The 24,507-nt window shown below is 54.3% G+C and overlaps 1 protein-coding gene across 22 annotated transcripts; it reads left to right on the top strand.

The window, feature by feature from the left end:
- Positions 1-1,900: 1,900 nt before the first annotated feature.
- Ubxn11 (UBX domain protein 11) lies at positions 1,901-24,494 on the top strand. Of its 22 annotated transcripts, XM_078025666.1 has the most exons (15): positions 1,901-1,978; positions 5,391-5,494; positions 6,220-6,248; positions 6,789-6,887; positions 10,238-10,326; positions 10,720-10,774; positions 11,173-11,249; positions 12,070-12,196; positions 20,385-20,599; positions 20,819-20,896; positions 21,887-22,007; positions 22,135-22,238; positions 23,337-23,410; positions 23,486-23,626; positions 23,707-23,901. In XM_078025666.1, exons 2-15 carry the CDS (start codon positions 5,424-5,426, stop codon positions 23,879-23,881), a joined length of 1,455 nt encoding a protein of 484 aa, XP_077881792.1. In that variant the 5' UTR covers positions 1,901-1,978; positions 5,391-5,423; the 3' UTR covers positions 23,882-23,901. The 22 variants fall into 22 exon arrangements, with proteins under 22 accessions (XP_077881792.1, XP_077881786.1, XP_077881784.1 ...); XM_078025660.1 differs by having other exon boundaries at positions 6,223-6,248; positions 23,486-24,494; XM_078025658.1 differs by having other exon boundaries at positions 23,486-24,494.
- The last annotated feature ends 13 nt before the right edge of the window (positions 24,495-24,507 follow it).

Here is a 24,507-nt window from a genome sequence, read left to right as displayed (position 1 = left end):
CAACATCTTTGTTGGTATGTGGTGCTGCTGAGGATCGAACCCGGGCCGCACGCATGCTAGGCGAGCGCGCTACCGCTTGAGCCACATCCCCAGCCCCTACGGGAGATTATTATCAAAAGGGGAGTACTTACCCAATTCTTTCCACAAAGAAAAAGAGACCAGTTTTTTTTTTTTCTTTTTTCCTTGTGGTACTGGGGATTGAACCCAGGGCCTTGCAGGCATGCTAGGCAAGCACTCTGCCACTAAAGTTCAACCCAACCCTTTCTATTTTATTTATTTATTTTTGAATAAACATTTGTCTGATATTTAATGAAGTCCAATTATAAAGTATATGATTGAAGAAATGTGGAATGAACATGAGATAAACATGATTAAGAGGAAATAATTCAACCAAGTATGAAAATTTAAATTATTTGTTGTACAAATTTACACAAGCTATAACATGAACACAACAGTTACAAATAAAAAATAGAACTAGGCAAGTATATAAAACACTTCAAAAATGAAAAAAGAGCAATTTTGTTTGAAATTGTTTGTCTTTTATAACATGTATATGTATGTATACATATATATTTGGTATTGGGGATTGAACTCAGGGTACTCAAACACTGAGCCACATCTCCAGCCCTTTTGTTTATTTTTAAAAAATTTTGTTTAGTTGTCCATAGACCTTTATTTAATTAATTAATATGTGGTGCCGAGAATCTGAACCCCGGTGCCTCACACATACAAGGCGATCACTCTACCACTGAGCCACAACCCCAGCCCTCTATATTATTTTTGAGACAGAATCTCACTAATTTGCCCAGGCTGACCTCAACCTTGTGATCCTCCTGCCTCAGCCTCTCTGGGAACTGGGATTGCGGCTGTGCCAACCACACTGGGCTAGGAAGTAGAATTTGAGCCCTCCCTTCAGGATGTCACCTAGTCAAGAAATTAGCAGAGTGAGGCATGGTGGTGCCCGTCTGTAAGACTGAAGCAGGAGTAGCAAGTTGTCAGCCTGGGCAACTTAGTGAGACCCTGCCTCAAATAAAATCAAAAGGATGGGGGATGTGGCTCAGTGGTACGGTACCCCAGGTTCGATCCCAGTACCGGGAGGAAAAAATAAAACATTTATTAACTACCTGCATTATTCCAATTAATCCTCTATATAGTCCCAAGTTCTGTACTGATGAGATGGGGAAACAGATGCTTAGGGATAAGTAATTCCCCAAGATCAATATAGCACTGGGCACGGTGCTGCATGCTGGGAATCCTAGCAAATCAGGAGGCTGAGGCAGGAGGATGGCAAGTTCAAGGTTAGCCTCAACAACTTAGTGAGGCTCTGAGCAATTTAGTGATGCCCTGTCTCAAAATTTTAAAAAAGGGCTGGGGATGTAGCTCAGTAATAAAGCGCCCCTGGGGTCAATCTCCAATACAAAAAAAAAAAAGAAAAAGAAAAAATCAGTTTAGCACAGTATTAGCACCGTCAGGGTCACACACTAAGGTCTAGAGGCTTCCAGATGTTTCATGATCCTAATTCCAGAATGTCGCCTTCGTGCCTCTTTCGGGAGTGATGTGAACAAGCCCTCCCTCTCCCCGCGATTCTGGGATTCGCAGTGTCCGCGAAGGGTCTTGGAGGCCATGGGCAACAGCATTGAGCACACTCGGCTGCCACTCCCACTCCGCTCTGGGCGGGTCATTCTCTATTATTTTGGGGGTACGGGGTACAGAGGATTGAACCCAGGGGCTCCTTACCGCTAAGGCCCATCCCCAGCCCCCTTAACGTTGTATTTTGAGACAGGGTCTCGTTGTTGGCCTCGAACTTGCGATCCTCCAGCCCCAGCCTCCCGAGTCGTTGGGATTACTGGCCGCGCGGGCGCGCCGCGCTCTGGGAGCCTCTTCGAATTAGCCAATGAGAAGCGCACAGACCCCGGTCGCCTGGGAAACCGCGTGACAACAAGATGGCGGCGCCGGGACGGCTCGCCCGCCCTGCGTGGTGAGTCCCGGCCCAGGGCCTTTCTGCTCCTGCAGCTCCCCAGCGGGCTGCGGCCCGAGCCCCGAGGGTCCCGAGGGTCCCGAGGGTCCCGCGGCCTCCCCGGCGGGCGCCCGGGCATGGCCGTGCGTGGGGCGCAGGCGGCTCGGCGGCTCCGGGGCGGGTCGGGCCGCGGTGGACGTGGCGCGGCCAGCGCGTCCTGCTGGGGTGGGGGGTAGAAGCGTGCGCCGGGGTGCAGCGCTCTGCCGTGGTGGCCACCAGCCCAGGAGGTGTGGCGAGGGAGGTCCCGCCCCAGAGACGTGGATGCCGAGGACACCGGCGCAGATCCCAAGACCAGGACAGCCCCTAGCCTTAGGCTACCCTGGGGTCCCCATAACGAAGGCAGGAGACCCGGCTCTGTCCTCAGGTCCTCCACCTGAAGTTGAAGGAGACACAGCCGTGTGCCCAGGAATCCCCAGAAGTCCCCAGACTGGTGGGGAGACGGAGTCTCCTCCCTCAGAGGTCTCCCGTGATCCAAGAGGAGGTTAATCTGGACACGGAGTGTCGAATTGGACCGGAGTGAGGCTGGAAGCAGGGCCGTCAGGGCGGGGCCACTGTGACATCCCTTTGAGCAGCAAGCACCCTACGAGGGTGACCAACAGTGAGCACGGGAAGGAGGGACTGTGGTGAGACATTGTAGGGTTTAACCTGCAGGATTTGGTGACTGATGGGATTAGGAGGGAAGGAAGGAGAGAATTTTGTGCTTGGATGAAGGGGTCTGATTACAAAAGGGGAAGATGGAGGAACTGCTTTTGTGGGGAAATGTTGGATTGGGTTAGGGGACCTTTTTTTTTGTCCATGACAGCTTTATTGATATATGACTCATATACATTTCAGCTTTATTGATATATGACTCATATACATTTCTCTTCTTTAAGTTACAAATTTCCATCATTTTTATAGATATTACATTTATATGAAATGTCCAAAATGGTCAAATCTATAGAGACAGAAAGTAGATTAGTGGCCGGCCAGAGCCACTAATTAGTGGCCATCCAGACAGTGAGGACTGGACTGGAGGGTAAATTGGGGGTGACTGCTGAAGGGTACAGAGTTTTCTGTTTGTTTTGGTACTCGAGATTCACCACTGAACTACATCCCCAGTCCTTTTACCCAGTAATTTGAGACAGGATGTCACTAAGTTGCTGAGTCTGACTTCCAACTTGTGATTCTCCTCAGCCTCCAAGTTACAGGTGTGCACCACCCCACTTGTCTACAGGGTCTTTTTTGTGCTGGTGAAAATGTTCTAAATTTGTGGTGAGAGTTGCACAACCCCGTGAATATATCAAAAGTTAACTTTTTAAAGGGTGAGGTATGTGATTTAAGTCTTAACAAAGCAATTTTTAAAAAAGAATACATACTACGCCATTCAATTTACGAAACTTTCTTGAAGTGGATGTAAGAGCGGCCATTGCTTGGGGTTCGGGCTGGGAAGGGAGGTTGTGGCCCTGAAGAGGCAGCAGGGGGAAGACTGGAGAAAGACAAGGCGCTTCTTATACCCTTCGTCTCCCCAAGGGATTAGAGGGCACCAGCTGTACAAAGCCTCTGATCTTGAACTATGATTATGTAAGATGTAGCTATTGAAGGAGATTGAGTGAAGAATACCGGGATCCCTCTGTACCAGGTCCCTAATTTCTTGTAAATCTATAATAATTTTGAAATAAAAAGCTAAACTGAAGGACAAGGGGGAAAAAAAAAGAGGTGTCAGCCTGGTCAAGGGACGAACATGGGAGAGAAGGGGAGCTCCAGGCAGGGGGAGCTGCGTGGCTTGAGGTACTGCCTGCGGCTCAGCTGGCAGAGTGCAGGGTGGTCAGGTGGAGGGTGTCGTGGACAGGTGGAGGGTGAAGTCAGGGGACACGGACAGGCACCAGATCGCTGGTATGAAGGAATTTTGACTTTTTTTTCCCTGTGGTTGAGAAGGAGCCCGTGGGAGCTTTGTGCAGGGATGTGGCATGTCACTTTTGTGTTTTAAGATCCCTCTGGCAGTGTGTGGAGGTTGGTGAGGGCCACCAAGAGGGGCTGCCATCCTTGGCCAAACACCACGAGGATGCCCAGACCCGACAGGGCAGGACAAGGGCAGGGGCAGGGTGGGGAGGCTGGAGGATGGGGGTGAGGACACTGGGCCTGGGCCCTGGGGGAAGGATTCTCCTGAAGAAGGGGCAGGGCATGAGCACTACCCTCTAGAACAAAGGCACAGGTGGCTGTCTTGAGCTGTTGGCCCCCTGCTGTTGGCAGCTTCAGGGATGAGGCAGAGGCCAGTGCCACATCTCCCAAGAGGAACCTCCTCAAAAGACTTGGTTCAGACTCTCAGTAATGGAGGGCCTTTCTTTGACTCTAAGATGTCTAGGTATTAGCCTTTTCTTTTCTTTGTGGTACTAGGGATGGAACCCAGGGGCACTCTACCACCAAGCTACATCCCAGCCCTTTTTATTTTGAGACAGAGTCTCGCTAAGTTGCTGAGGCTGGCCTTAAATTTGTGATCCTCCTGCCTCAGCCTCCTGAACAGCTGGGATTGCAGGTGTGCGCCACCAGGCCCAGCCATATTAGCCACTTAATACATTTAATGTACTGCATAGGGTAGTGGCCCCTCTCTGCATCCTGGTCTGCATACCTCTCTTCTGGAAGAAAGAGGAAAGGAAGGCAAACCAACAGTTATGAGTGTCTAGTTCTAGGTGCCCCAAACAACAAACCCCACAACAGCCACACTCAGTTTTCAAGTACTTCCTTTGAGCTTGGCCCTGGGCTGGGTGCCTTGTTTCTCTGAATCCCTTAGCAACCTGCCCGGGTGGTACTGTTACTGTCTGTATTTTGCATCAGAGGAACCGAGGTGCCGGTTACACAACGGGTGGCAGAATCTGCAGAGTCTGGGTTCTTGACCTACGTATCACTTAGGTGGGGTTTGGGCTGAATCTTGCCCGTGGGTTGCCCTCTCTGCCTCTGGGGTGGTTTGTGGGTGTGGGTTGGGCATGTTTGCACAGGTGGCACCTGGGTTCTAATAGGAGAGGAGGAGACACCTGGGCTTTGTATCCGCCAGCTCACTGATGGATGGACAGAAGCCCCAGGCCTCCTGCGTAGTCTTGTACCCAGGCTCTAAGTTTGGAAAGCTCCACACAAAGGGGCTGCACCACCCGCTTCGCAGCCCTGTCCCCAGCACCTCCAGGCAGAGGTCTCCATGTGCAGGGCAGAGAGGGCTGGTTACCCAAAGGAAAAGGCCACCAGAACCCTCTGCCAGGCTTTGGAGGAGTGAGGGCCACTCCTCCTGGACAGTGCTCCGTCTTAGGAAGAGTAGACAGAGAAGAGAAGCTTCGGGCCATCCCTGGGCCTGAAGCCACAGGTCCCCACTGTCCCCAAGGACTGGCTTCCTCTTTCCTCTCAGGGAGTTCCTGACAGCTAGGATCTAGACTGAACTATGAGCTCACCTCTGGCCTCCCTTAACAAGACCCGGAAAGTGCCCCTGCAGTCGGAACCTATGAATCCTGGGTAAGGAGCTGGCCTCCTGGGGTCTTTGTGTCCCTGCCCCTTTGTCCACCTTGGCCCTCCCTGGCCAAAGGAGAATACTCCTACTCTCCTGAGAAATACCAAGAAGAGGTACATGCCTTTTTCCGACCACTTTCTTTCTCTTTATGCCTTCTTCTGAGGAGCTGTCCTTTGTGACTAACTGTTAATTGGATGGTACCTTTTTGTAAGGTACAGGCCCTGCGGAGGTGGCTCAGTGCCTGGCGTTTCCTGTCCACTTACCAATCCTGCAGACTCTGATGGTCTGCCCACTCTGGCCCAGGCCTGGGTGGGCTCTTGGGAAAGGGGGAGTCTCTTCTACCTTTTATCAGCTTCGCCCTGCTCTTCTGAACACCCCATGGAATCCCTATAGGCTGAGGTGGTCCAGAGGTTGAGTGACAGATCTGGGGACCTGCAGTTACTGCAGAGCAGAGCAGAGCCAGGGCTGGCTCGTGGATTTTGGAAATCTTAGTCTCCCATAGGACCTGCGGGCTCCCCTGTCCTTCTTATTGGAAGGAGTCACGTTCCAAGCATGTCCCTGGGCTCACCTTCACTAGGGATGGGATTTCAGGTAGAAGTTCTCAGGAGACAGGGGCCCCGCTTCTGTCTCTTTTAGCTTTGGCTGGGACTTGGGGCCTGGAACTTTTTCCCTAATGGACTTCCGGGGACTTAATTTGTTTTTCCCTTCTCCTTCCTGCTTGGGTTCCCAGAAGGCGAGGGATAAGAATCTATGGCGATGGTAAGTGTGGGTGTGTCCTAGTGTCTCCTTCCCCTCCGACCTGCCTGGAGCGCCTCTGGCTGCCCCTGGGCCTGAGCACCTCCCCACCCCCAGGCCTGGGCCTCCCTGCTGGCCCTGCCCCTCAGCAGAGATGTCTTCACTAACTTCTGACCCCTCAGTCCACTGCAGGTTTGGCGGTGGGTGCCTGGAAACTATGCAGGGACCCAGAGGGGTGGCCCAGCCTCCTCGCCCACAGCCTCCACCAGCCTCTTCTCCCTGGAGCTGGACCTCACACCTTTGTCCTGGCTCCTCTCCTGTCAGATCCCAGCCCACTCATACCCCTCTGTGGCACCGCTGTGGCCACTCCAGCCTCCCAGGAGCTGGCCTGGGAACTCCAGGAAGAGGACCATTTTAATTGGATCCTTGCCCGAGCCCCCAGATGACCTACCTTCATACTCTTGGGGGCAGTGTGTGGGCTGCTTCTCCTCAGCTGGGGCCTAGGGTCCGAGGTCCCTCTGGGACTCAGCCCCAGAGCGGTGACCTGAGCCTCCATGTCTGCAGAAGATGAGGTGGATATGCCGAACGATGGGCCTGGCTCTGAAGAACAGATCTCTGTCCCTTCCTGCTACAGCAACAAATTTGCTTCTGTGAGTAGGCCAGGTGAGACCAGAGGCCTGCAGCCGGAGGGGGCCCCAGAGGAGGGGCGAGGCCCTGCAAGCCAGGGCTCCTCCACTTGTCTGCCGAGTCTGAGGTGGCTGCTCCTGCCCCGGCTGACCATGGCCCTGTGCCTGTACATCCAAACCTGCCTAGACCTAGTTTGTCACAAGGCCGCACACCCCCCTGGCTTAGCCTGGGAGGCCAGGCTGTGGCTGGAGCCTCTGGAGTCCCTATCAAGTGTGATGCCAGCAGGCCCAGGGTTCAGGGTGACAGAGGATGCAGGGCCTAAGGGGGGAGCTCAGCCCCTGGCCACCTGCTCCCTGTGCCTGCAGGGCACCATCCCCTAGGTGGCTCTCTTAGCTGGCCCACAGCATCTGCAAGGGCTGGTGGAGGTGCAGACAGTGGCCCGGGGACCACTAGGGCAGCTGCCCAGAGGAGGGAGTGCTTATTGGCCTGGGGACGGGAGACCAGGCAGGCGGGGATGAGCTGCGTGGGGTGCGGGGAGGTGTCTCAGGTGGGCAGCCTGTCTCTGCCTTCGTGTCCTCCCAGGGCAGCGTCCTGAGGAAATGCTGCTCAGCAGAGAGCCCCTGGCCAGTACCTGTCACAAGGGGCCCTCAGAGTGGTGGCCACCGATCAGGAAGTCGGCTATAGGAAAGGGCCTGGCAGATGCCTATAACCTCAGCTCTTCACCAGGCTGAGGCAGGAGAATTTCAAGTTCAAGGCCAGTCTTGGCAATCTAGCGAGACCCTGACTCAAAATTTAAAAAAAAAGAAAAGAAAAGAAAAGAAAGGGCGGGGATGTAGCTTAGTGGTGGGGCCCCTGGGTTCAGTCCCCAGCACCACGAAACAAATCAATAAACAGCCTCAGGAGTCTTGACCAACCCCCTCCATTTGACAGGAGGGGGACTGAGGTGAAGAGCCTGGTCTTGGTCTGGTCCTGAATCTCAAAGCCGGGTCTCCTGCCGCAGCCCCTCCTCTTAAAGGAGCTCTGGGCCTCTGTCCCTGTCCCCCCCCCCCCCGCCATGTACTTCTCATCCATCCCCAGCCAGTGGCTGTCCCCACCAACGTCTAACATAGGAGCTTCCTGCCCTGCTTCTCTGCTGAGCAGCATCTGAGCTGTCCCCCATTCTCAGAACACCCTCAGCTCGTGGGTGCCCTGTCGCCGGCCCCTCAGTTGCCCTCCTGCCAGCGCTTCTTCACTCCCGGCCTTTCAGTGTGGCCGTCCACCTGCCTGGCCTCTCCCCACCCTCTTCTCACCCTTTCCCCACCCTCTCTCAGCGAGTTACCCACGTTGCAGGTGCTGGCAGCTCCTGAAAGCTGACAGGTCACTTCAGGGGCTTTTGACTACAAGTCAGAGGGGACCCTCAGTCAACCTGCACAGGCAGTGGGGGCTGCTAATTCAGTGACTCAAAGACATTGTCAAGAGTTCTGGGGTCAGGCCAGGCGCGGTGCACACGCCTACGATCCCAGCAACTCTGGAGGCTGAGGCAGGAGGATTGCAAGTTCAAAGCCAGCCTCAGCAAAAGTGAGGCAGTTAGCAACTCATCAAGACCCTGTCTCCAAATAAAATACAGAAAAGGGCCGGGGATGTGGCTCAGAGCTTAAAGCACCCCTGGATTCCATCCTCAGTACTACAAGGGGGGAAAATAAAAAAGGAAGTTCAGGTTTCTCCCTCCTCAACCCCTGCTCAGTTCCTCTGGGCATCCTGCTTGGTTGGCAATGGCTCTAGTACCTGCCTCACAGCACGGAAGGTGTCCAGGAAACGAAGGAGACCAGTTTCTTCCCATCTTTCTCTTTTTCCATTTCTCAAAGTTTTTATTTCGAAAATTTTCCAGTATACAGAAAAGTTGAAATAACAGTGCAATTAATGCCCTTTTGTCGGGGCTGGGGTTGTGGCTCAGTGGTAGAGCACTTGCCTAGCATGCGTAAGGCACTGGGTTCAATTCTAAGCATCACATAAAAATAAATAAACAAACAAATAAATAGTATTGCATCCATCTACAACTAAAATTATTTTTTAAAAATACCCATATGTCTTTCTTGACAGCTGCAGATGATTGGCCACATTGGCCTTTTCTCTCTCCATCTACTCACATATATGAATACAAATGGCTTTTTTTTTTTATTTTTATTTATTTATTTTTAAGTTTTCAGGGGACACAACATCTTTGTATGTGGTGCTGAGGATCGAACCCAGGCCGTACACACGCCAGGCGAGCGCGCTACCGCTTGAGCCACATCCCCAGCCCACAAATGGCTTTTTTTAATATTTATTTTTTAGTTGTAGCTGGACACAATACCTTTGTTTTATTTATTTATTTTTATGTGGTGCTGAGGATCGAACCCAGGGCCTCGCAGGCGCTAGGCGTGTGCTCTATGGCTGAGCCCCAGCCACAGCCTGACAGATGTATTTTTAAGATGCACAATTTGGAAATGAATTGCAGAGATGTCATTTCATCCCTAACACTTCAATAAGGAAATGCATGCTCACAATCCGACCATCCCACCCCAGCACATGGGTTATTTAGTAACATCTACCATCTATCCCTTCTACAGTCAAACCTCCTCAGGGTTCCACAATCTCTCTGAGTGATTTTCCCCCGATCCAGGATTGATCCCAGAGTCCTGCACCACACCTAATTGTTATTCTTCTCTACAACAGTCTCCCTGCCTTTTAAAACAATGACATGGACTTTTTGAGGAGTTCCAGACACGTGCCTTTCAGAATACCCCAATTCTGGATTTGTCTGGCCATGCACCTGGGTGACGTTGGCCTCCTCTTTTATTCTCTGCATTGCCTGCAAACTGGAGGTTCGAATTTGAGGCTTCATTAGTTGGAGGACGACCCTTTTGGGGGGGGTTTGGGTGGATTCTGAAGATTTAACCCAGAGGCGCTTTACTACTGAGCTATCTCCCTTGCTCTTTTTGTTTGTTTGTTTGTGAGAGGGTTTTATTTATTTATTTATATTTTAAGTTGCTTAGTGAGGCCTCACTAAGTTGCTGAGGCTGGCCTTGAACTTGCCATCCTCCTGTCCCAGCCTCTTGAACTACTGGGATTGTAGATGTTCGCCACGAGGCCTGGCAAGACTTCAAGGTGGTGCGGCTCATGCGCTCCACCACATACTTAACACGCTTTGGGCAAGTTAATGCACCTCAGTGTCCTGAGACGGCTCATCTACCTCACGGGCACATTGCCAGAGTTACAGAAGCTGATGTGCGTAGCGTTTCCAGCAGTCCCTATCATGTGATAGCTGCTGTTAGTGTCTTTATTTCTGCTCTGGACCCTTTCCCTGGACTTCCCTGCCTCAGTGTCCCCTCCAGGCCTGGGCTCTAGGGGTTTTGTCTGCTTGGCAGGTCCCCCATACCACGACTCGGATATGGCGAGGAAGATGCAAGAACTGGAGCAGCAGGTGAAAGCCCAGAGTGATGAGATGGTGTCCAAGGTAGGCCTCCGGGAGAGGGGCCAGGCTGGGTGGGCCCTGGGACCAACTTCCCCACTGAGTGTCCTGGTTTGATGGCCAGGTGTGGCCTGGAACCGATCTGGGCCCCTGGGACCTTAGCAGAGAGGCTGGGGTCTCCTCCACAGCCGAGCAGGGCCTGGTAGACCTTGAGCTGGGTGGGGCAGTGGGACACTGGCCCTGGGCAGCGCTGGCTGCATCCTTCCTCACCTCCGAGGGACCACAAGGGTGGTTACAGGAGGCCCAGGAACAGTGGCGGTGCCAAAGTTGTCAGGGGCATGGTCTTTGTGCTTCCCTGTGCCTCAAGAAATTCTCATTCTTCCTATTTGGCTCTGGGACCCTCTGGGCCTGGCCTCACGCCGTGTCTTGCTTCCGCAGGATCAGAAGATCCTGGCCCTGGAGGACCTGGTGCAGCGCCTGCAGCAGAACCAGGGTGAGAGGCCCTTGTGGAGGCTGACCACGACTCCTGGGAGCGTGGGCAGTGACTTCATCGGGGTTCCAAGACCATCAAGTGGACTCCTTGGTGGGGTTTGGACAGCTGGGCCCAGGGAGGGCAACGATACCTCCGGCTCCGGGGCAGTGCTGGACTCACCCAGTACCTGGCTCCATGGCCCTGAGTCCCCTGAGGCGTGCCATCCAGAGCATGGAAGAGACATGCTCCAGGGGACTGGTGGCCCCTTGAGAGTCAGCCAGGGTGCCCCACAGGGTTAGGGAGACACCAAAGGGATGGGCCCAGAGGCAGTTCTTGGGGATCCCCAGATGACCCTTGGGCCAGCACACCTGGAAGCCTCCAGGTTGGGCAGCTGAGCCTCACCCTGGTTTCCTCTGAAGGTGAGGTAAGTGGGCAGCGGCAGGAGGAGCTACAGACCATGTGCACGCAGCTGCAGCGGCAGGTCAGGGAGATGGAGGTGAGAGGCAGGGCTGGGGGAGGGGCAGCCAGCCCGCTGCACCCCGGCCAGAACCTCCCTCCCTGGGCCCTTCCTCACCAAGCATCCCAACCAGGGCCCTTGCCCTAAACCTCTCCCTGCCCAGGACTGACCCAGAGTTTAAGGAGCCAGGGAGGTGTCCAGAGCCAGGGTATGTCCTTCCTCCTGGGCTGAATGAAACTCCTAACATGCCCCTCTCCTGCCTGATAGACCTCATGGCTTCTCATGGGGTTCAATTCCAAAGTCTTTTCTGCATGCTAACCCTTGTCCACCTCTTCGGTCTCACCTTGAACCACGCTCTCCTTCAACTCTGGGGCCCTTCCTCCAGTTCTTTACTACATCAAGCTCTTTCCTACCCCAGGACGTTTGCCCATGCCTTTCCCTCTGCCCAAGTGTTTTCTTATTTATTCTGGGGAGCTTCCTCGTCCTCATCTGTCTCCTCTGGCTGCCCTCCCAGCCTCTGGCCCGCTGGATCTCCTGGCCTCTGATCAAAGCAGGTCCTATCCTCTGCTTCCTTAGCCCCTCATCTCTCTTCCCCTGTGGAGCTGTGAACTCCACGGGACAGCAATCACCCAGGAACTAGGGCTGAGCCATCCCTGTCTTAGTGACTTCTCACCGAGTGACCCTATCACCTGAGCCACCTTTCTTCCATTCAATACCCAGTCCAGCAGCAGGGTCCTCTGCCCATTCCCTTTGTCCAGGCAGCTCTGGGGCCCAGGACTGAGGCTGGGGCATAGGCCAGTGCTGCCTTTCCGTGCAGGAGGCTGAGCTGGCTGCCCCGTGTCTCCCCTTCACCCCACAGCGGTTCCTCAACGACTACGGCCTGCAGTGGGTGGGGGAGCCTATGGACCAGGAGGATTCGGAGGACAAGACGGTCTCAGAGGAGGAAGAGAGGGACTGGATGACCGCCAAGAAGTTCTGGAAGCCAGGTACAGAGAGGGCCTGCCCCGCTCCTTTCGAGGGATCTCTCCAGTGGATTCCTGTTGGCCCCCAGCTCTCCAGATCCCCTCATTTGTGCCTGGCCACCCAACATAATGGGCCTCCAAGGGAGCCCACCCCTTGCTCTGACCCAGGGAAGGGAGGGCCATGACCTCAGTCACTGACCGCTGGCCTGCCCCCCTGTATCTTCCCTAATGTCATCTTAGTCTGCGTGCTTATCTGTCAAAGGCTCCAGGGACCCAGAGTTACAGGACACAGCAAGACTAAAGCACCTGCCTTAAAAGAGCAGCCCCTCTGTTCTGGAAGCCCCTCCTCAATTCCAAGGCTGATCCCCTCGTGGATCCCTTTGCAGGATCATCTATGAGCCAGACCAATGAGGTCACCTGCTTCCCCGGGACCCCAGCTCTTCTCATGTCTCACGCAATGGCTGATATCCAGAGGGGTGCCTCCCGCCCTTCCTTCCCTAGATTTGGGTCCGTAGCACTGGCTGATTCTGAAACTGGCCATAGATAGTTCCCCAGGCTTCAGAGTCAAATCAGATCCTCATCTTAACCCACCACCTACTACAAGTGTGGTTTGGGCAAGTGACTTCCCTTCTCTGAGCCTCAAGTTCTCCATCCACAAAATGGGGTTACACTGGAGTCGGTGAGCTAAACGCAGAACACCTCGCCCTGGCCTCGTGTGTCATGGGCCTAACAAGTAGGAGCTCCTGTCCTCCAAGGTCTTTGTGAAGGCAGCGGAGCTTTCTGGAACAAGAGTGCTGCTCTTGAAGGAGGAACTGGGGAAGATGACAACACTCTCTTGATTCTTGAAGTTTCCTGCTGGGTAAAAGCCCAGATTCCTCATAGGAGCCCTACTTCCTAGTTAGTCCTGGGCTTTGGCCAGATCCACTAAGTCTCAGGACAACCCCCCACCACACACATACATTGCTTGTTCTAAATGACTTCCCGTTTGTGCAACCTTTGCAGCTTTCAGAGCATTTTTGCAAGCTGCCTTGGCATGGCACAGAGGTTATTCCATTTTACAGAGAGGCAAACGGAGGCACTTACGGAGTCTGAAGACTGTTGAGCGGAGGGGGCAAGGCTTAGGGCTGAGAGCCCGCTGGGAAGGCAGCCCCAATCAGAGGATAAGGGATGCCCAGTGTGAGGGTGGTGAGGGTGAGAGCCACAGAGAGAGACTTGGGAGGTAGGACCCACAGCCTTGGTGATTGGGGCAGTCCCGGGCGGTGGGGCGAGCCCTGCCGCCCAGGATGTTGTGGGTCTGGCGTGCAGCAGCCCGACTCAGTGTAGGTTCCGTGGTGGGGCTCTCCAGGGACCCAGGACCGGGCTGAGAGGCAAGGCCTTAACAGGTGGCTGCAGATGCTATAAGAATATCTATCCTGGGGTCTGGGGCTGGTGCTTGCAGTGCTGCCCCCAAGCCCCCTCCACGCAGGATGGGCTCTGGCTTCACAGGGTCCTCCCATCTTCCTGGAGAGCAGCCTTCCTTCTGGCCAGTGGGGACCTCCCTGCTCCTTTTAGGAAGGGGTTGGACCAGACAGCTGATTTCTTGGACATTCGTTGTGGATTCCTACTCTTCCCCCACCCAAAAAGGAGCAGCCTCCCCCTGCTCTGCTTTGTGGGTGTGCTCTGAGGGAGGCCAACTGTGGAGCCAGGTGTTTCCCAGCTAAAGCTGGGAGCACCCACACTCATCTGGGACCTCCCTGCCGCACAGCCCTCTGGTCCTCTGTGCATCTTTGCCCTCCTTCAGCCTTTTTTGTTTGTTTGTTTTGCAGGCTGGAGATCCGACCCAGGGCCTCCGTAAATGCAGTAGCACTGGGCCAAGCCCCTGCCGCCCTTCTTTTGCCTTTTAATTTTCAGTGTGGGAGGGGCCTTGCCTGATCTCCTCCAGATGAAGAAGTTTTCCATTTCCAGCAGCTTTGCCTCCTGGGACCTCTCTTTTCTCACCCCAGGAGCCAGCCGGTTCCTCCCCCAGGGACCCCATGTTCCCACCCCTGGCCTCTAGCTGGCCTGCTGCTCTTGTTAAGGACCCTACCCTCGGGGTTCTTAAGCTGTCTGTCAGAAGAATGAGACAGAGGCTCTGTGCGACTCTCAGGAACAAGGTCTTTATTCTTATGCTCGAGCACAAGGGAGGCGCGTGTGGGAAGCAGAAACCCCAGACTGACTCAAACAAGGGATGCATTTATGGCATCTGTGGGGTAGGCTGGGACCCGACTGCCTGATGTCATCCCGTGTAGAGGTGGCATTTCAGTGGTGCCTGCGCTCTCCCTCCTCACTGTTCTTCCTGTGACACACGTCTCGTTATCCTGCTAGGTCTCCACCCCTGGTGATCACCATGTGGATAGGACAACACCGTAGGGTGTTCTAGTGGCCATTCTACACACGTGCTTGCCCCTAACACCTGGAATCGCTCCTCATCACCTGGGAAAGTTCCTGATTTGGTTTTGGAGTAGGGCAGACCCTTGTCTGCAGATGCTGTGTTTTGGTATCAGGGATTGAACTCAGGGATGCTTTAACACTGAGCTACATTTCCAGCCCTTTTTACTTTTATTTTATCTATTTGTTTATTTTGGTACCAAGGATTGAACCCAGGGGTACTTGACCCTGAGTCACCTCCCCAGCTCTTTTAAATGTTTTTTTCTTTTTCTTTTTTTTTTTTTTTTAGAGACAGGGGCTCACTGAGTTTCATAGGACCTAACTAAGTTGCTGAGGCTGGCCTCCAACCTCCTGTCTCAGCTTCCTGAGCTGCTGGGATTACAGGTGTGAGCCACCATGCCTGGTTTATTTTTTATTTTGATACAGGGTCTTGGTAAGTTGCTGAGGTTCTTGTTAATTGCTAAAGCTGGCCTCGAACTTGTGATCCTTCTGTTGCAGATTCCTAATTTGCTGGGATTATAGGTGTGCTGTGGGTTTAATCTTAAAGACCTTGTTTTTCTTAGCCCTGGCTTCCTGGCTCTCCACTGACCATACCGTCTTTGAGGGCAGCTCTGACTTCTTGTCCTCCCACCTCCTGGTGTATCATCTCAACTGTGTAGCCCTGTCCTACTTTTTAAATTCCCAACATACTGGCATGATGCTTAACCCCACAGTACAGGACTGACTTAGGATGTCACTTTGGCTCTGACTTCCTGGCTCCCCTTCTGTTGGACACCTCTCCCCATGGGCTTTGGGGCAGAGGCCAATGGACTGGTGAATCAGACCATCTGTATTAGGCCAGTGGGGGATAATTAGAATGTTGTAGGGCCTGGAACTCTTGCCTTAGGGAGAGTCAGTCATGCCCATGAAGTGGGGCTCAGCAGGGGCAAAGCCTGGCCAGGGATGGACCTCAGGTTGGAGCCTTTATCCCTCCACACCCTCTCACCAGGATGTGAGAATCAGGCTACAGTGCCAGGTGCTCTGGGGCATGTGAAGACATGAAAGGGACAGTCCTGCTCTGGTCAATCATCACGGGCCAGGTGTGGGCCTCAGGGCTGAGGGCTCTAGTCAGCTGTGAGCTGGATATGACATCCCCCTTTTGTCCCTGGGCTCCTCTCCGGGCTCCTGCCCCTCCTCCGTTTCTCCCGCCTCCTGTGCCAGCCCCCACCTCCCCCAGCCTTCCTCCCAAGCCCCAAGACCCTGAGCCTGTGCCGGTGCTTCTATCCAACTCCCAGCTCAGGAAGCCACACTCACTCCATGGGTAGTGGCCAGCGTGACTTGTCCTGGCCACCCTTTGTGCCCTCCCCCTGCCCTGGCCTAGGCAGCGGCAGGCCCACTGCCACCTCCAGGCCTGGCTGGCACTCTTCACCCCCAGAGGTGTCTTGCCTTCTTCTCTTCCATCCCCTCAAGCTCAGCTCCAATCTGATCGCCAGTGAGTCTGTGCTGATGGCTGGGCCGGGCTACAGCTGGGCAGCCCCGGGGGATGGGGTCTGCAATGGCACGAATGGCTTCCAGGCTTAGGCTGGGGCTGGGTGGGGTTGCTGAGCCGGGTGACTGCTGGTCTCTGAGACCATTCCCTCTTCTCAGAAAGAAGGGGATAAGTAGCACTGAGGGGCTCCGAGGGCTGCTGAAAGCACTGAATGAGTGCATGGGGTGCTTCTGGTGGGGGGCCATGACCAGCAGCCTGTGTGGCTTAGCTGTTGTCATGCCCCAGAGCACTCAGCATGGTGCTTGGCATATAGGTCCGGGCACCTTCACCTGCAGGAGCTAGGCTGTGGTGGCCACTGTGTCTGAGCCTGGACCATCAGAGCATGTTGGGACAATCCACAGGATGAGGTGGGGACTGGGTGTCACTATGTTCAGTGGGCAGAGACAGAGAGAGATAAGTGGAATCCCACAGGCCCAAGGTCACAGGCTGGCTTGGTCATGGGCTGGCTTGGTGTTACGGCAGCGACCGGGCTCAGAGCCTCTTCTGTCTGCCCTGGCTCCTCCGAGGAGCAGAGCAAATGTGTGTAAGTCCCCAGAGTGGGCCTGACTTACAGATAGGTGGTAATGATGGCTCCATTTCCTGTTGCAAGAGGGCATGGGGAGGTAGGGACAGGGCACGGAGGGTGTCGGAGATCTGAGGACGATGGACAGGTCAGCAAATGCTTCTGGAGCACCTCCTTGGGCCAGCCAGGGCTCAGCACCCCAGCCTGTGATGAAGGTTCAGCCAGTGTGGTCAAAAGGCAAACAAGCACATATAAAATGACAAGAGACTGTGACCAGGGCCGAAGGAGTGGGCCAGGTGCTCCAGGAACTCACCCATGATGGGAAAGGCCCCTGGCCAGGCTTCTCAGAGGAGGTGGGTGGTGAGTGCAGCCCGAGCCTAGAGCCCAAGAGTGAGTAGGAGGTGTCGTGACAACAGCAGCCACCACCAACCACGCACTTTCTCAGAGCCTTGAGCAGCCCTGGGAGCAGAAACTATTGTCCTCATTCTACAGAAGAGGAAGCTGAGGCTCAGGGAGGCCCACCTGCCCAAGGTCACAGAGCTCAGGGTGGGAGGGAGAAGCCCACTGAAGGGAGCCAGGCTCAGGAGTCGGGGTGAGGCCAGGCTTGGCCCCATGCTGCTGCCTCCCTTTTTAATATATCCATAGTTCTCAAAGGTGGATGAGGCCTTGAAGATGATCTCCCAGCACAGCAGCCCTCGCTTGAAAGAGACCCAAGGGAGTGAGATCCCAAGAGCCAATGCTCAGCAGCAGCCTACATGGTCACTGAGAGCTGAGGTGGTTACCCAGGCTCTGCAGGCTGCATGGCCTGGGTAACATGACACTACACAAGGCCCAGTTTCTTCATCTGTAAGATGGGGATGGTAATATACCCCTCTCCAGGTGCTCGATAGGGAATCCTCACTTAGGGAGAAGCTCAGAAGCCCAGCCTTGCAGGCAGCCAGGGTTCTTTTATTGACTGAATTTTTAACTCTACTGGGGATTGAATCTGGATATTTCACCACTGAGCTATATCCACTGCCCTTTCTATATTTTTTGAGACAGGGTCTTGCTAAGTTGCCCAGGCTGGCCTCAAGCTCACAAGCTGGGCAATCCTCCAGACTCGGCCTCCCGAGTAGCTATGATTACAAGTGTGTTGTGGCTCAGAGGAAATGTCCCCTCACCCAAGTCCTGCTGCCATTTAGAACAGAGCTGGACTTGTCCCTGGCCACCTTCGCCCTGTGTGGGCTTCTACTGCATCTCTGTCCTGATGTGGGGTCAGGCCTTTGGAGAATACTCGTGGCGTGGGACTTACTGGCTTTCCAACTCTGAAGTGTGTGGCAACAACAGGCTTTGTCTTCTTCCTCCAGCTCTGGATTGTCCAGAGCTGTGATTCCTCCTTCCTGGGCCCCTTGTCCCTTCTCCTGTCTACTGGACCCAATACCTGCCCAGCTCACCCCATCTGGTTTCATTTTTCCAAGCCCTAGTCCAGCTGATTGGCAGCAGCTGAGCCAGATTTCCTTTTTTTTCTTTTTTTTTTCTAGGTCCTGAGTTAAACCCCAGCCCCTGGGGCCAGTTTTCTTTTTTTTCTTTCAGTACTAGGGATTGAGCCCAGAATGCTCTACCACTGAGCTACATCCCCGGCCCTTTTACTTTTCATTTTGATACAGGGTCTTGCTCATTTGCCCACATTGGCCTTGAACTTGAGATCTTGCCTCAGCCTCCCAGGTTGCTGGGATGATAGGCATGCACCATCACCTGGCTTGGGGCCAGTTTTTTGACCAACTTCTTTCCCCTTTCATTGCTTCTTGGCATCCTCCCTTGGGCTTCCAGGGGGAAGTTTGTCCCTTTCCCCTGCCAGCTACCCCATGTCTGTCAGGTGCCTGAAGCCCCGGACTCAGAAGGCAGCTTGGGGCAGGGCAGGAGTATTGGCTTAGGTGTTAGCAGGTGTGGGTGCTCTTCTGCTTTGTTCTGTGGGATCCGACCCAGCCAAGCCAGCCAACCTTTCTAGGCCTCACCTTCCCAGGTGGAGGAGGATAGGTGGGGCTGGCCTTATATGAGATGATCTTTCCTGCTCTGATTTTTAGGCTAACCAATTTGGGCATACACTTCTCTGTCTCTCACTCCCCCCATGCTTTCTCTTCAGTATAGGGATTGAATCCAGGGGTGCTCCCCTGAGTTACTTACTCTAGCCTCCCCTGCCATTTCTTTTCTTTTTTTCTTTTTTTTTTTTTTTTGAGACAGGGTCTCAGTAGATTGCTAAAGTTGAACTTGAAATGCTCCTCAACCTCCTGAGTATCTGGGATTATAGGCATGTGCCACTGCACCTGGCCACCAATATGTTCTTAAAGTAGTTAGTTGTTAAAGGAAAATGATGTCTTAATGTAATTCTGAATCATAGTAGGGATGCCTAGGACATTCTGTTTTTCCAGGCAGGGACTCTGTGGTACTCCAAGGGGGCCGGGGAGGGCAGGTATAGCACTTCAGGCAGTAGCAAATGTCAAGGAGAGGGGAGGGCTGGCCAGGGCGGACCATTTTGACAACTGCAAAGGCAACAGGAAATATAGCCACCTGCATCTATACATCCCTGGTATGACCGCTGTACCACTGTGGGGAAAAGCATTGGGTCCCCAGAGGCCTGACCCACATCCTGCCACAACATGACTGTCCTGGTGAAAAACAGCTTCCAAGAAGGCCCACAGAGTCACTTGTCTGTTGGAGAGTTGCACCCTAGTGGGCAACTTGCCTGAGGGCCAGGGCCCTTCAAAAACTGCAGAACAGGCCCTGGCCTGTGTGTCCCCAGGTGACACTTTCTGCTCTAGCGTCTCTTGGCTGTGGCACAGGTATATGTGGGGTGCAGTTTTTAGAAGAGACCAAAGATTTGGCAGCTGCTTAAAAGGGTCTGTTGCACAAAAATAGTCATATGCCCTGGGACCTGTCCCACCTCTGACCAGCACTGTCCCAGCACCCTAACATCTGTCCTCCCTCTCCTGATGGTGCAGGGGTGGGAAACAGGCTCTAGACTGGGATGGTTCAAGTCCCAAGCCCTCCTCTAACTCCCCAGGTGGCCTGGGCTGAATCATTTTTCATGTCTCTGGGCCACTTTCCTCATGCGTAATAGCTCCTGCCTCAGAGCCTCGGGGCTGGCCTCAGGACCATTTGTGCAAGGTAGAGCTGGTAACAATCTAATGTGGACAGAGTGGCCCTCACACAGTCATCTTTTTGGCATTTTACAGCTGCCCTGGGAGGCAGACACTATTGTCATCCCATTCTACAAGGGACTGCTGCAGCACAGAGCATTCAATTGACTTGTCTAAGGTTACACAGGTAGAAGTGAAGGAGCTGGGACTGGAACCCTGAAAGGCTGAGTTCCCAGGCTAGGAGCTCTGCTCTGTGCTTTTTAGCTGCCAATCAGTGCTTGACAGGCCTGAGGTCAAATCGTGCCTCTGCCACTACTGTTCATTGCTAGGCAAGTTACTCAACTCTCTGTAACCCTCAGTTTGCTCGTCCAAAAAGCCCTTACAGCATAGTGTCAGTAAGAGAAGGGGACATGATAATGGGTATTAAACCCCTAGCAAAAAAAAAAAAAAAAAAAAAAAAAACAACCAGCAAAAAGCCAATGCTCAATGACAAGACAGCTGTTACTATTATTTAGTATTAGTTTTCCTTCCTTTTTCCTTAGGTGGTCATTTAAGGAGACCCTGAGGCTACTGCCCAGCTTGGGAGAGGGCCACAAAAACCAGGGCTGCTAGGGCACATAGAAGCCATGATGAAACTCATGGGTCTATCCTCTTTGCCAGGGGATTCACTAGTGCCCCCTGAGGTGGACTTTGATAGGCTGCTGGCCAGCCTGCAGGATCTCAGTGAGCTGGTGGTAGAGGGTGACACCCAGGTGACGCCAGTGCCTGGTGGGGCACGGCTCCATGCCCTTGAGCCCATCCCGCTGAAGCTCTACAGGAATGGCATCATGATGTTTGATGGGCCCTTCCGGCCCTTCTACGATCCCTCCACACAGGTAGGAGCTGGGGGTGGGGCTCTGGGGTCCCCTCCTGCCCACTGTTACATGGAGATGGTGGAGCCAGCTCACTCAGGCCCAGCCTGCCCCCCCACCTAGGCCCCCATCCAAGCCCTAGGGCTTCAAATAGTTCTAGAGTCTGAGGCACTGGGGAAGCCCAGGGCCCAGGGCCACCATCCAGGCAGGCAGCCGGCCTCACCATTCTTCTCCTCACTGCAGCGCTGTCTTCGGGACATACTGGATGGCTTCTTCCCTTCAGAGCTCCAGCGACTCTACCCTGATGGGGTTCCCTTTAAGGTGAAGGGCTGCTCCTCAACTTACCCTTCCCAGTGTGGGGATTTTGGAGAGAATGGGGAGAAACAACTTCCACAGCATCAGCCATTCTGAAGGGGGAGCCACCACCCCAGCACAGGGGACCTGGGTCTGATAAACTCCGGGAGAGGGTGATCCTGAAACTGGCTGGGAAGGGAGGGATAAGGCTGCCTGGCCAGGGGCAGTGGCAGGGAGGTCCTGCAGCTGAACAGCAGGCAGTGCCCTCTGGTGGCACCCCGAAGGCTCAGCCTTGGCCAGACTACTGCCTGCCCCTACTCCCCAGCATTCAGGACCCGGTGACTAGGTGACTATGACTATGCACAAGTGGCGGGGCTTCCCCCAGAGGCTCCTGAAGCCAACTGGTTGAGGTGGAAGGCAGAACTGTGAACCACAAATGCAGAGCAGAAGGGGCAGGTGCTAGGCCTCAAGGACATGAGCTTGTCATGGAAAGTGTGAGACGAAGGGCATCACCAAAAGGCCCATGAGGGCCCCAGTGGGTGGCAGGTTATTTCCACAGTGAGGGCATGTAAGGGGGTGTGCACCACCATGGCTCAGAAAACTGTGTGATTCACAAGTGGGGGTGTTCAAGGTGTCTATGCCAAGACAAGGCCTCAGAGTTGTGCCTTGAGGAAGCACACTAGGTGACAAGGGTCTGGGTTGCAGACTAGGCAACAGCAAGGACTTTGCCTCTCTGGACACTCCTGAGAAGGGGGATCTCTGAGAAGGGTCAGTACTGTGGCTTCTGCAGGCATGAATGTGGAGTGCTTGCAGAAGCAAGGCCCAAGGAGGTGACAGAGGCATGACTGTGGTTCTCCTGCCTTCTCCCAGGGCTGCAGCCTCCTTGTCTGTAAAATGGGGATTGCATTAGACTATCCCTTGGGCCTGCTCTTGGGGCCTCGGGGCAAGCAGGGAAGGGAAGGAGGGTCCCAGGGCTGAAGAGCTGGGCTGGCTGCTATCACCCCTCCTTCCTGCCAGGTAAGTGACCTGCGCAATCAGGTCTACCCTGAGGATGGGCTGGGCCCATTCCCGGGTGAGGGCCGTGTGGTAGGCCGACCAAAGGTGCGCAAGGCTTCGGACAGAGTGGAGGAGCACCCAGGTAAGCTGGGCCCTGAGGCTGAGCCAGGTGGCTGGGGGGCTGTGTAGGAGAAGTTCCAGGTGGAGTCTCCCACCATTAATCACAGTTCCTCCCTGGGCCAAGTCTCCCAATGCCCTCCTCCCTGCAGGCTCCAGGATGACTGCTGAGAAATTTCTGAACAGGCTTCCCAAGGTTGTGATCCGACAAGGCCAGGTGATTGACATCCGGGGCCCCATCAGGGACACCTTGCAGGTGAGGCCAGCCCTAATTCCACAACCCTCTTGGGGGATCTTTACCACCAACCCTGGCCCAGCTTGCCAGAGCAGTGTCTTGCCTGGAGGCTCAGGCTTCTGGACCCTGCGGGATGGCCAGGATGGTGGGTCCCTCAGCGCTGTGCAGTGGTCTCTGGAAACTGCAGAGCTGCTGAAGGCTCTGCACTGAGTCCCAGAGAGCAGCCAGACTGGCTCTAAGGGGCTAAATAAAGTCAGAGTCCAGGCTGGGGGTGAGCCAAGATGCAGTCCTGGTATCCTTCCTGGTTGTCCCTGGCCCTCACAGAACTGGTTCTCTCTTCATCCCATCCTGCTGCTCTCTCAACTTCTCAGAGCATTGCTAAATTCTGTCAATTCTGTCTGGTCTGGCCATCCCTAGAACTCTCTCCATCCCCACTGCCCACACCCTAGGTTCTGGTGTGTCTCCCACACAATGCAACCTCCTCTGGCCAGTCTCCCGCCTCCATTCCCTGCCCCTGCCAGCCATCCTTCCCTCATAGCCTTCCCTATTGCAGTCTTCCAAGGATTCTCAGAGCCAAGTCCTTTATCCTGGCACTCAAGGCCTGTCCTGCACCACTGGGCCCCTCCCCACTTCTCTAACCTCCTCTTTCTTCCAGTCTAACCTGATTCCCGGCTTCAGCTGTGAACTGCTGGCAATGTCCCAAATATATCACCTCCTCTAGGAGGCTTTCCCTGATCTTAGGTGATCGGTGTCCCTGCTGTTAGGAACATCCCTGTCCTCATTCCACTTCCTAAGGACTCCTACTCATTCTGCAGTCTCAGCTCAGGTGTCATTTCCCTCAGGAAGCCTTCCCTGACCCCAGGTGGATTAGAAATCTAGCCTGGTCATCGTCTTTGTGGGCTTTTGCCTCCCATTTGACTGATGGGGAGCCTTCTTGAGGGAAATGATGGGCTGCCTCCCAGAGCCTTCTTTCCTTCCCTTTCCTTTCCCTCTCCTCTCTTGGGCCTCAGTTTACACGAACACCTTCATCCCTGCTCAAGGATGAGTCAGTCCCTTCCAAGGGTTGGATGACTCAGGCAAGGCCTAGGGCTCTGTCCCCTCTCCATTGATGCCTTCCAGAACTACTGCCCACTACCTGCCCGGATCCAGGAGACCATAGTGGAGACGCCTGCCTTGGTGGCTGAGCGGGAAAGGTGAGGGAAGGGTGGAAAGGTGAGGGTCCAGTGGGATTTGGCCACCAGGAACACTGAAGGCCCCTGGGCCTGCAGGAGTCAGAAGTCACCCAACACACCAGCACCCCCACTCTCCATGCTGCGCATCAAGTCTGAGAATGGGGAGCAAGTCTTCCTCCTGATGATGTGGCCCAATGACACTATTGGTGATGTGCGTGCCCTGCTAACACAGGCCAGGTGGGCACAGGGCAGGAGTAGGGGCTGCAGGGAGGCTCCAGCCCAATGGCTTGGCCTGATCCATTCCACTGGGCCCCCAGGGGCATGGATGCAGCCACCTTTGAGATCTTCAGTACCTTCCCACTCATGGTCTACCAGGACGACACACTCACACTGCAGGATGCAGGCCTGGTGCCCAACGCAACACTGCTACTGCGGCCATGCAGGGCCCCATTGTCTGACCCTGGCCCCAACTCCAGCTCTAGCCATGAATAAAGTGCCTGGCCCTGACACCATCAGCTCTACCAGGATGTTTTGGCAGGGCAGTCTGGAGGGGAAGGCAGAGGCCAGGGAGGGGTGGTGCTGACCCTCCCCTCGGTAACCTGAGCCTCATCTGGCAGGACTGGCTGCTGGGTCTTCGTCGTCTAGGTTCTTCTTTCTCCTAAGAAGGGAGGCTAAGTGGATCCTGTGAAGGGAAGGATCCTGAGGAGGGAGTTGCCAACCCCAGCTGGGTTTCCATTCTCAGCCTCAGCTGGGGTGGCAGAGCCTCACCTGGCAAGCGTTCAGTCAGCAGACACCTGTGTGCAGAAACACACAGACCCATAAGCTCATGGGGACACTTCCTCAATACTATGCACAAAGTCACTGCCAAACTATACTCATGCCTTCAAAATGACAGAACTGTGGCTGTGTACCCTTTCCCATGACACACCCACACTAACCAATCCAATCCAAGGGTGGGCAGCCCCAGGGCAGGCATGCAAATGGATACCAACACACAACTGTGACCTGGAGAGTGGACCCCACTGTCTCCAGAAACCATGGGTCCATACAGGCACGTGTGTGCCTGACATGCACTTACACACATGCTGAAGCGCCACACACGAGCACAGCTTTATCAC

The sequence above is a fragment of the Ictidomys tridecemlineatus genome, chromosome 11 (assembly GCF_052094955.1).
Source record: "Ictidomys tridecemlineatus isolate mIctTri1 chromosome 11, mIctTri1.hap1, whole genome shotgun sequence".
NCBI lineage: Eukaryota > Metazoa > Chordata > Mammalia > Rodentia > Sciuridae > Ictidomys > Ictidomys tridecemlineatus.
Note: the sequence above shows the minus strand (reverse complement) of the source record. Positions and strands in the feature narration are given on the sequence as shown.